Here is a 12,169-nt window from a genome sequence, read left to right on the forward strand (position 1 = left end):
GTCTGTCTGCCTGTGTCTGTCTGTCTGTCTCTGTCTGTCTGTCTGTCTCTGTCTGTCTGTCTGTCTGTCTCTGTCTGTCTGTCTGTCTCTGTCTGTCTGTCTGTCTGTCTCTGTCTGTCTCTGTCTGTCTGTCTCTGTCTGTCTGTCTCTGCCTGTCTGTCTGTCTCTGTCTGTCTGTCTCCTGTCTGTCTCTGTCTGTCTGTCTGTCTTTCTGTTTGTCTGTCTGTCTCTGTCTGTGTCTGTCTGTGTCTGTCTGTCTGTCTGTCTGTCTGTCTGTCTGTCTGTCTGTCTGTCTGTCTCTCTCTGTGTCTGTATGTCTGTCTGTCTCTGTCTGTCTGTCTGTCTGTCTGTCTGTCTGTCTGTCTGTCTGTCTGTCTGTCTGCCTGTGTCTGTCTGTCTGTCTCTGTCTGTCTGTCTGTCTCTGTCTGTCTGTCTGTCTGTCTCTGTCTGTCTGTCTGTCTCTGTCTGTCTGTCTGTCTGTCTCTGTCTGTCTCTGTCTGTCTGTCTCTGTCTGTCTGTCTCTGCCTGTCTGTCTGTCTCTGTCTGTCTGTCTCCTGTCTGTCTCTGTCTGTCTGTCTGTCTGTCTGTCTGTCTGTCTGTCTGTCTGTCTCTGTATGTCTGTCTCTGTCTCTGTCTCTGTCTCTGTCTCTGTCTCTCTCTCTCTCTCTCTCTCTCTCTCTCTCTCTCTCTCTCTCAATCACACACACGTTCCTGCCAAGAGAATCTCCCTGCCCTAAGCAGGAGGTCACTGAGGCCCAGAGGTCTCTAAGCCGTCTGGCCCCCTAGAGTGGAGACCCTGTCCTCTGTCATCCCTTGCGTCATGTCTCTGGTGTCTTTGAGTCTGAGGGAAGGTGACACCAATCAAGGCTTTGTAAACACAGGAAACACAGGGTTCATGCTGTCTCTAGATGAGATGGAGGCTCACAGTGCTGCAGCTCTGAAAGTGTAGGACTACATCATCTCTATTTCTGGTCGAGATCTTTGTATTGTTTATGACTGAAACACAGAATGAATCACCTAATCATCACGTAAAACATCAGTTTTATGTACAGGTTTATGACTTGATCATTAGACTGTTGTAAGATCCAAGATGTTTTCCTGGAACAACATCACAATAAAACTCCCAAGCCCTACCTCACATAGAACAACCACTGAGCATCACCCTCTGACCTGGCTAACCTTTGACCCCTTCCCCCCACCCAGGGTGAGATGATGTGCGAGGTGATGCCCACCATCAGCGAGGACACGGCGCTGAGCCAGCGGGGCTCCCAGAGCAGTACCTCGGACCCCGACTCCCACTTTGAGCAGCTGATGGTCAACATGCTGGATGAGAGAGACCGCCTGTTGGACACGCTGAGGGAGACCCAGGAGAGCCTGGGGATGTCCCAGCAGCACCTGGAGGACGTTATCTACGACCGGGACTCACTGCAGCGCCAGCTCAGCTCCGCCCTGCCACAGGTAACATACCTCTTCCTTCTTAATGTATGTCAAGCATACAGTAACATGAAGGTCCTTCATGGCTATTGGAGATGACAGTGGTTGTGTGTACAATATCCATACTGTATGGTCCAATTCTATTCTGAGGTAAAACGCATAGAAATTGATAGAACACAACTGTGCACATTTTCTTAGCTCCAGTCTGCCACAGGTATTGTACAGCATAGGAGTCAATTCCTTCCATGTGTGTTGAGCACTATGTTCTGGACCATGTGATACAGCTAGGTTACAACTAGGGGTTGGGTGGTCCATCAAGGTTATTCCTTCCATGTGTGTTGAGCACTATGTTCTGGACCATGTGATACAGCTAGGTTACAACTAGGGGTTGGGTGGTCCATCAAGGTTATTCCTTCCACTTCAGAGATGAGAAAGGTTGAATATCCATTGCACATACCATACAATATGGTCAAATTTCTATATTTAAGCAATAAAGACTGAGGGGGTGTGGTACATGGCCAATATACCACGGCTAAGGGCTGTTCTTAGGAACGGCGCAAAGCATGCCACAAACCCTGAGGTGCCGTATTGCTATTATATACTGGTTACCAACGTAATTAGAGCAGTACAAATGATATCTCTTGCAATAGTCATGTCATTGAAAGTGAGCTGCTACACAATATTAGTTTCAAGGGCGGCAGGTAGCCAAGCTGCTAAGAGCGTTGGGCCAGTAACTGAAAGGTCGCTGGTTCGAATTCCCGAGCTGAGGAGGTGAAAAATATGTCTGTGCCCTTGAGCAAGGCACTTAACCCTAATTGCTCCTGTAAGTCCCTCTGGATAAGAGCATCTGCTAAAGAACTGTAATGTAAATGCATTCATCCATAGTCGTCCCATGGCAATAAAAACAACACTTGGAATACAGTGAGAAGCAGTGAAATGGAATGGAATTGCGCTGACATTTTGGGTCTAGTGTGTTCATTGGTTGTTCGTTTGCCAGCGACATGGGCAAATAAGGGCTTGCCTAATAATTCCTATTAAAGTAGAGATTATCTCGCTGGCAGAAAGTGTGTCAATAATTGTAGTCACAAGTTCCCCCTGCCTCTCTTGAGGTTTCACTGGAAGAAAAGAGGACTTTGTTCACAGGAGCTGCTGGCCGATACCGACTGTAAATCCACATGGTTTTAGAGACAAACAAAGCACACAGACTGTATTGGCTGTGATTTGATCACCAGGCAAACACTAACTTAAAAGGGGTTATCGGGTCTTATAATACCATAATAATCTGGTCTTACCTCTGGAACATTTTAAATGTATTTTCTTAGAATTGATATAACCTAGATATGAACCATTAACCTTTATAGGTGACCCGGTCATAGGGTTACAGGCCAGGTCATAGGGTTACAGGCCAGTTCATAGGGTTACAGGCCAGTTCATAGAGTTACAGGCCAGGTCGTAGGGTTACAGACCAGGTCGTAGGGTTACAGGACAGGTCATAGGGTTATAGACCAGGTCATAGGGTTACAGGCCGGGTCATAGGGTTACAGACCAGTTCATAGGGTTACAGACCAGTTCATAGGGTTACAGACCAGTTCATAGGGTTACAGGCCAGGTCATAGTGTTACAGGCCAGGTCATAGGGTTACAGACCAGTTCATAGGGTTACAGGCCAGTTCATAGGGTTACAGGCCAGGTCATAGGGTTATAGACCAGTTCATAGGGTTGCAGGCCAGTTCATAGGGTTACAGGCCAGGTCATAGGGTTACAGACCCGGTCATAGGGTTACAGGCCAGGTCATAGGGTTACAGGCCAGGTCATAGGGTTACAGGCCCGGTCATAGGGTTACAGGCCCGGTCATAGGGTTACAGACCAGTTCATAGGGTTACAGACCAGTTCATAGGGTTACAGGCCGGGTCATAGGGTTACAGGCCAGTTCATAGGGTTTACAGACCAGTTCATAGGGTTACAGGCCGGGTCATAGGGTTATAGACCCGGTCATAGGGTTACAGACCCGGTCATAAGTTACAGGCCAGGTCATAGGGTTACAGATCAGGTCATAGGGTTACAGGCCAGGTCATAGGGTTACAGACCCGGTCATAGGGTTACAGGCCAGTTCATAGGGTTACAGGCCAGGTCATAGGGTTACAGGCCAGTTCATAGGGTTACAGGCCAGGTCATAGGGTTACAGACCAGTTCATAGGGTTACAGACCAGTTCATAGGGTTACAGACCAGTTCATAGGGTTTACAGACCAGTTCACAGGGTTACAGGCCAGGTCATAGGGTTACAGACCAGTTCACAGGGTTACAGGCCAGGTCATAGGGCTACAGACCAGTTCATAGGGTTACAGGCCAGGTCATAGGGTTACAGGCCAGGTCATAGGGCTACAGGCCAGGTCATAGGGCTACAGAGTAGATGTATGTTCAGTATATCCCCTGTGAGTCTGTGGCTTCTATGTTCCATCTTTAGCCTCAGTGACTGTACAGTCGTGGCCAAAAGTTTTGAGAATGACACAAATATACATTTTCACAAAGTCTGCTGCCTCAGTTTAAATGATGGCAATTTGCATATACTCCAGAATGTTATGAAAAGTGACCAGATGAATTGCAATTAATTGCAAAGTCCCTCTTTGCCATGCAAAGACATTTCGACTGCATTTCAGTCCTGCCACAAAAGGACCAGCTGACGTCATGTCAGTGATTCTCTCGTTAACACAGGTGTGAGTGTTGACGAGGACAAGGATGGAGATCACTCTGTCATGCTGATTGAGTTCGAATAACAGACTGGAAGCTTCAAAAGGAGGGTGGTGCTTGGAATCATTGTTATTCCTCTGTCAAACATGGTTACCTGCAAGGAAACACGTGCCGTCATCATTGCTTTGCACAAAAATGGCTTCACAGTAAGATTGCACTTAAATCAACCATTTATCGGATCATAAAGAACTTCAAGGAGAGCGATTCAATTGTTGTGAAGAAGGCTTCAGGGCGCCCAAGAAAGTCCAGCAAGCGCCAGGACCATCTCCTAAAGTTGATTCAGTTGCGGGATCGGGGCACCACCAGTACAGAGCTTGCTCAGGAGGCAGGTGTGAGTGCATCTGCACGCACAGTGAGGCGAAGACTTTTGGAGGATGGCCTGATGTCAAGAAGGGCAGCAAAGAAGCCACTTCTCTCCAGGAAAAACATCAGGGACAGACTGATATTCTGCAAAAGGTACAGGGATTGGACTGCTGAGGACTGGGGTAAAGTCATTTTCTCTGATGAATCCCCTTTCAGATTGTTTGGGGAATCTGGAAAAAAAGCTTATCCGGAGAAGACAAGGTGAGCGCTACCATCAGTCCTGTGTCATGCCAACAGTAAAGCATCCTGAGACCATTCATGTGTGGGGTTGCTTCTCAGCCAAGGGAGTGGGCTCACTCACAATTTGCCTAAGAACACAGCCATGAATAAAGAATGGTACCAAGACATCCTCCGAGAGCAACTTCTCCCAACCATCCAGGAACAGTTTGGTGATGAACAATGCCTTTTCCAGCATGATGGAGCACCTTGCCATAAGGCAAACGTGATAACTAAGTGGCTCGGGGAACAAAACATCAATATTGTGGGTCCGTGGCCAGAACTCCCCAGATCTTAATCCCATTGAGAACTTGTGGTCAACACTCAAGAGGCGGGTGGACAAACAAAACCCCATAAATTCTGACAAACTCCAAGCATTGATTATGCAAGAATGGACTGCCATCAATCAGGATGTGGCCCAGAAGTTGACTCTTTGCATCAACTTCATGTAATTGTCAATAAAAGCCTTTGACACGTATAACATGCTTGTAATTATACTTCAGTATTACATAGTAACATCTGACAAAAAATATTTAAAGACACTGAGGCAGCAGACTTTGTGAAAATTAATATTTGTGTCATTCTCAACTTTTGGCCACGACTGTATGTGTTGTGATTTATTCATTCATGTGACTTTGTTTGAACTCAGGGTTATTTGGATTCTTGCTCCAACTGTATATTTTGTCTTAGGGAGTCTCTCACCCTCTTCAGCTGCTATGATAACACCGGCATACCGTACAGTAGAGAGGCTGGCTGGGGGAAGTGAAAGAGGGTGATCCTGGACCAAAACACGCAGTTCCTTATGAAAGACTGAGGGTTTGTAGTGCTCTGTTTGGGAACACCGTTCAGTTGTCAGTATGCATTGCCCTGATTGATGAGAAGAAACGTCAGGTAAATATTAAAATAGCCACAGCGCTCCACAGGACACGTTTTTACAGCTACAACCTCTACTTCAAACTCCAACTCGCTACGTACATCTGCAGCAGTGGTAGTAGTATCTTTCCCGTCATGTCTATCAATTTATGCCGCTTCATTCCCGGATGAAAACGTCTGGGGACGGAAAATGGAATGCCGACAAAATGAAATAGCTCTGCCATTATCCCACGTTTTCTGACAGATGTTTCCTCTGCTAGTAAAACACAGATAAAACTCATATAATGATGTACGGCTTGTCACTGTCTGACAGCGATGTTGACGTACTAGTCTGTGGCGCTCCTCGGCACCATATTAAATGAGATGTCACCAGGCAATCTGGATCCCTCCCCTGATCTTACCCCCATCATGCACAAATGCTTCCATTAATGAATGTGGTGGCAGCATTTTTATAAGCCTGTACGATATCAATATCACACTAATGCTTCATGAGGCAGTTCGTTGGACTTGGACCTCTGTAATTGTGGGGAGGTTCTTACCCAGGAGAAAGATTGGCTCCTGTTTCCCATTTTAATGGATGACTGATAAAGATTCCGTGTACAGAGAGAGAGAGTGTTGGACAAGGAACGGGATAACGGATTTTTACAAAACAGTGTACAAAATATTAAGAACACGTGCTTTTTCCATGACATAAAAAGACCAGGTTATTCCAGGTGAAAGCTATGATCCATTATTGATGTCACCTGTTAAATCCACTTTAATCAGTGTAGATGAAGGGGAGGAGACAGGTTAAAGGATTTTTAAGCCTTGAGACATGGATTGTGTAAGTGTGCCATTCAGTGCGTAAATGGGCAAGACAAAAGATTGAAGTGCTTTTGAACCGGGTATGGTAGTTGGTGCCAGGCACACTGGTTTCTGTCAAGAACTGCAACACTGCTGAGTTTTTCACGCTCAACAGTTTCCCATGTGTATCGAGAATGGTCCACCATTCAAAGGACATCCAGCCAACCTGACAACTGTGGAGCGCTTTCGACACCTTGTAGAGTCCATGTCCCGACGAATTGAGGCTGTTCTGAGGGCAAAGGGGGTGCAACTCAATATTAGGAATGTGTCCTTAATGTTTTGTCCACTCAGTGTATATCTGTAGTAGACTGTCATATGTTAAATCATTTTGACAGTACTTGGTTATGTTTGTAGTATCTTTCAAAGCACTTTGAACCATTGATTTTTTCAGTACTACAAGGCAGTGCAGGGAATTAAGTAAGCTGGCAGACATAATTATTTAGGGTAGATCTTAAAGAGGCCGAGAGATAGCTGCCGGGTGAGTGAGTTTGTGTTTGTGTGTGTGTGTGCGTGCGTAGAGAGGGTGGTGAGATGAGGAGAGATGCAGATACTTTTTTCAGAAATGGAAGTGGCCTCATTCAGTAGCTTGTGGTGGAGCCACACCGGTATCTCTCTCTCGACTAACAGAGAGGTCTGTAGCAGCAGGCTTCAGTTAGGCCCCTCCCAACCCTCCTCCCTATAGTCACCGCCCTCTCTCTCTTTCTCTCTCTCTCCATTTCTATGTCAGGGTCACGACTCCTCTGTTCCTTGTCACGTCACGTTTGGCTGAACGGAGTGACATCCTCCACGCCTTGAGGTCATATCCTATCCGCGTTGTGCATAACAATGCAACAACATCCCTCTTTCCATCCATCCCTCCGTCCGTTGTGTTGTGGTCCAGAATAGAGGTGTGTGTGGGGGGGGGGGCATGGAGCGGTGATGGGCAGTGGGCAGCCATTAGCTCCCTTTGTGTCGGCAGCTCATGCCCGCTTGGAACCCATGCAAGGCAGCGTCGGCTGCCAAGAAGCCATTGACTTTAACGGCATGGTTAAGCCGCTGCTGCCTTTGTAGGGGCAGCACGTGGCGGGCACGCTCACCCGAGACTGTGGTGACTAGTGAGAGAGGGAGAGGGCCTTTGGACGGCCGCTCAGCTGGTAGCACAACAAACCCAGCTGGCAGTGGGCTCAGGTCCTGCTGGAGCTTCTCTCTCTGGTGTCTCTGTCATGGCCGTCCAAACAACATGGACTGACTGGCTGCCCAGAGCAGAGACGGCCGTGGTTCTGTGTCCTGCTCTCTCCACACTGTCTGACTTTGACAGCACTCCTGCACCTGTAGGAGTCCTGCCTTACTCAGTATGCTAAGGTTGATCATGCCCATATGAGCTTCGGGTCATTGGTTAGTTAGCTTAGACTGCTAAAACAGACTGTAGATATTCCTCTGCTGCGCTCTTTAAAAGCAGTATTTCAACTCCCGATGCAAAAGCACATCTTCTTTTATTCATTCATCCCTGTGATATTTTTTTTCCAAACCTCTGCTACAGCGGACCACTGCTCTCTTCAAATCAAATCAAAATCACATTATATTGGTCACATACACATGGTTAGCAGATGTTAATGCGCGTGTAGCGAAATGCTTGTGCTTCTAGTTTCGACAGTGCAGTAATATCTAACAAGTAATCTAACAAATTCACAACAACTACTTTATACACACAAATTTAAAGGGGTGAATGAGAATACGTACATATAAGTATATGGATGAGCGATGGCCGAGCAGCATAGGAAAGGGGCAATAGATGGTATAAAATAGAGTATATACATGTGATATGAGTAATGTAAGATCTGTAAACATTATTAAAGTGGCATTATTTAAAGTGACTAGTGATCCATTTACTGGCCAGTGATTGGGTCTCAATGTAGGCAGCAGCCTCTCTGAGGTAATGATGACTGTTTAACAGTAATCACTAACTCAGTGCTTTGAGAGAAACTTTTACACTCCCCTATGGGGGGTAGCCTTGAGATAGAAGCTGTTTTTCAGTCTCTCGGTCCCTGCTTTGATGCACCTGTACTGACCTCACCTTATGGGTGATAGCGGGGCGAACAGGCAGTGGCTCGGGTGGTTGTTGTCCTTGATGATCTTTTTGGCCTTCCTGCGACATCGGGTTGTGTAGGTGTCCTGATGGGCAGGTAGTTTGCCCCCGGTGATGCATTGTGCAGACCGCACCACCCTCTAGAGAGCCGTGTGGTTGAGGGCGGTGCAGTTGCCGTACCAGGCTGTGATAAAGCCCGACAGGATGCTCTCGATTGTCTATCTGTAAAAGTTTGTCAGGGTTTTGGGTGTCAAGCCAAATTTCTTCAGCCCCCTGAGGTTGAAGAGGTGCTGCTGCGCCTTCTTCACCACACTGTCTGGGTGGACCATTTCAGTTTGTCTGTGATGTATACGCCGAGGAACTTAACTTACCACCTTCTCTACTTATGTTGCTTCGATGTGGATAGGGGGCTGCTCCCTCTGCTGTTTCCTGAAATCCACGACCATTTCCTTTGTTTTGTTGACATTGAGTGAGAGGTTGTTGTTGGTAATCAAGCCTACCACTGTTGTGTCATCTGCAAACTTGATGATTGAGTTGGAGGCGTGCATGGCCACGCAGTCATGGGTGACCAGGGAGTACAGGAGGGGGCTGAGCATGCACCCTTGTGGGGCCCCAGTATTGAGGATCAGCAGGGTGGAGATGTTGTTTCCTACCTTCACCACCTCAGAAAGTCCAGGACCCAATTGCGCAGGGCGGGGTTGAGGCCCAGGGCCTCTAGCTTGATGATGAGCTTGGAGGGTACTATGGTGTTGAATGCTGAGCTGTAGTCAATGAACAAAGGGTATATAACAAAGTATTGAGATAAACTTTTGTTATTGACCAAATACTTATTTTCTACCATAATTTGCAAATAAATTCATTAAAAATCCTACAATGTTATTTTCTGGATTTTTTTTCTCATTTTGTCTGTCATAGTTGAAGTGTACCTATGATGAAAATTACAGGCCTCTCTCATCTTTTTAAGTGGTAGAACTTGCACAATTATGGCTGACTAAATACTTTTTTGCCCCACTGTATATAAACACACCAGCCACCAGGACGTGGCTAGGGATGCCGTCTGGGCGAGCAGCCTTGCGAGAGTTAACACATTTAAATGTTTACTCACGTCGGCCACGGAGAGGGGGGAGGGGCGCAGTCCTTGTTAGCGGGCCGCGATGGTGGCACTGTATTATCCTCAAAGCGGGCAAAGAAGGTGTTTAGTTTGTCTGGAAGCGTGACGTGAGCGTGACGTGGCTGGTTTTCTTTTTGTAGTCTGTGATTGTCTGTAGACCCTGCTACATACGTCTCGTGTCTGAGCCATTTAATTGCCACTCCACCTTGTCCCTGTACCGGCATCTCGCTTGTTTGATTGCCTGGGTGGTCGTCCAAACAGAGGATCCGCTTCGGGGGTTTCCTTCACCAGCTGAAGGAGTCCTCACAACAACACCTTACTTGTGGGTCAGTCAGTGAGTGAGTGAGAGAGAGAGGGAGGGAGGCCACAGGGCCTGCAGCGTGGTGTTGGGACCATGTGACCTGCCTGTGTGTGCTTTCTCCCTGAAACAGGCTTCCTCCTCTGGTGCACTCAGCTGTGTTACTATACTGTAGTCAGAGAGCCCCAGGCCCTTTGTGTGTCTCCCACTCCCTACACTGTTTAGTTACCAAAACATGGCCGCCTCGTCTAAAGGCTGCTCCGGCTGTTCATTTCTACTGCTACTGGTCCACTGGGAAAACTCAGCTCAGAACAGCTGAAGAGGGATATTAAATAACTGATTGGGTCACTACTTGATACCAACAAATGGTCCATAATATCTGTCCCTCTGGCCTACCTAAATCATGGCATTGAATGGTTCAGCAGACTTTTAGCCCTTCATAGCTGGCTACGAGACGATCGCAGCTCTGTCGGTGTAACATTTATTGACAATTTTGATACTTTCTGGAAACAAAGCTAATTTTATAAGGAGGATGGGATCCACCCAAATCATTTGTGTTCCTGGATAATTTCACAGCATTATAAGGCTGTGCTTAGACAAAGACTTATCAATGACCCAAGTCCAGCTCATTTAATCCCTACCATTGTGTCGCTGAGTTGTCATAATGCTTCAGCAAATGAACATTATCCCAGGGGCGCTGGAAGACATAATGTAAGTAACCTAATGTATGTCCCTCTTACTGCCCTGAATGCCACTGCTGATCCTACAGCTATTGTATGCAGTAATCATGTGCCCATGAACCAGTTATACTGTTAGCATGGAGGCGGTGTGCGCTGGCAGGAAGTCCATTGTGTGCATCTCACCCTGCACTAACATAAATAACCTGAGCATATCTACTCCTTCTAAGCTTCCCAGTAAGCGATAAAAACAATAAAGCATCCCAGAAAAGTGATAAAAATAGCCCACATTAACATATAGTTGAAGTCGGAAGTTTACATACACTTAGGTTGGAGTCATTAAAACTTGTTTTTCAACCACTCCACAAATTTCTTGTTAACAAACTATAGTTTTGGAATGTCGGTTAGGACATCTACTTTGTGCATGACACAATTATTTTTTCCAACAATTGTTTACAGGCAGATCATTTCACTTATAATCTGCACTGTATCACAATTCCAGTGGGTCAGAAGTTTACATACACTAAGTTGACTGTGAAATGTCCTTTGGTCTGATGAAACAAAAATAGAACTGTTTGGCCATAATGACCATCGTTATGTTTTGAGGAAAAATGTGGGAGGCTTGCAAGCCGAAGAACACCATTCCAACTGTGAAGCACGGGGGTGGCAGCATCATGCTGTGGGGGTGCTTTGCTGTAGGAGGGACTGGTGCACTTCACAAAATAGATGGCATCATGAGGGAGGATAATGATGCGGATATATTGAAGCAACATCTTAAGACATCAGCCAGGAAGTTAAAGCTTGGTAGCAAATGGGTCAAATGGACAATGACCCCAAGCATACTTCCACAGTTGTGGCAAAATGGCAAGGACAACAAAGTCAAGGTATTGGAGTGGTAATCACAAAGCCCTGACCTCAATCCCATAGAAAATCTGTGGGAAGAACTGAAAAAGCATGTGCGAGCAAGGAGCCTACAAACCTGACTCAGTTACACCAGCTCTGTCAGGAGGAATGGGCCAAAATTCACCCAACTTATTGTTGGAAACTTGTGGAAGGCTATCCGAAACATTTGATCCAAATTAAACAATTTAAAGGCAATAGACTCAATTAGTATTTGGTAGCATGTAAACTACCTGACCCACTGGGAATGTTATTCTGACATTTCACATTCTTAAAATAAAGTGGTGATCCTAGCTGACAGGGAATTTTTATTAGGATTAAATGTCAGGAATTGTGAAAAACTGAGTTTAAATGTATTTGGCTAAGGTGTATGTAAACTTCCGACTTCAACTGTATGTAGCTTAAGTAACACAGTTCATGAAATCAATAATTTGCTAGTAACAGATGGCATTCACACTCTGACTATTTCTGAAACTCACTTAGATAATACCTTTGATGATACGGTGGTAGAAATACATTGGTATAAGATCTATAGAAATGCCAAAGCTTGAGGTCTGGCCGTTTATGTTCAGAACCACATTCCTGTAAAGCTTAGAGAGGATCTCATATTAAATACTGTTGAAGTAATATGGCTACAGGTT

At 46.0% G+C, this 12,169-nt stretch overlaps 1 protein-coding gene across 1 annotated transcript in view; it reads left to right on the forward strand.

Annotated features, from left to right (window-relative positions):
- Positions 1-12,169, forward strand: part of LOC135515806 (liprin-alpha-2-like) — a 244,032-nt gene that overhangs the window by 8,978 nt on the left and 222,885 nt on the right. The window contains exon 2 of the mRNA XM_064939544.1: positions 1,204-1,458. Coding sequence (XP_064795616.1) covers positions 1,210-1,458 — 249 coding nt within the window. The 5' untranslated portion in view covers positions 1,204-1,209. The remainder of the gene's footprint in view (positions 1-1,203; positions 1,459-12,169) is intronic.

The sequence above is a fragment of the Oncorhynchus masou genome, chromosome 27 (genome assembly GCF_036934945.1).
Source record: "Oncorhynchus masou masou isolate Uvic2021 chromosome 27, UVic_Omas_1.1, whole genome shotgun sequence".
Taxonomy (NCBI): Eukaryota; Metazoa; Chordata; class Actinopteri; order Salmoniformes; family Salmonidae; genus Oncorhynchus; species Oncorhynchus masou.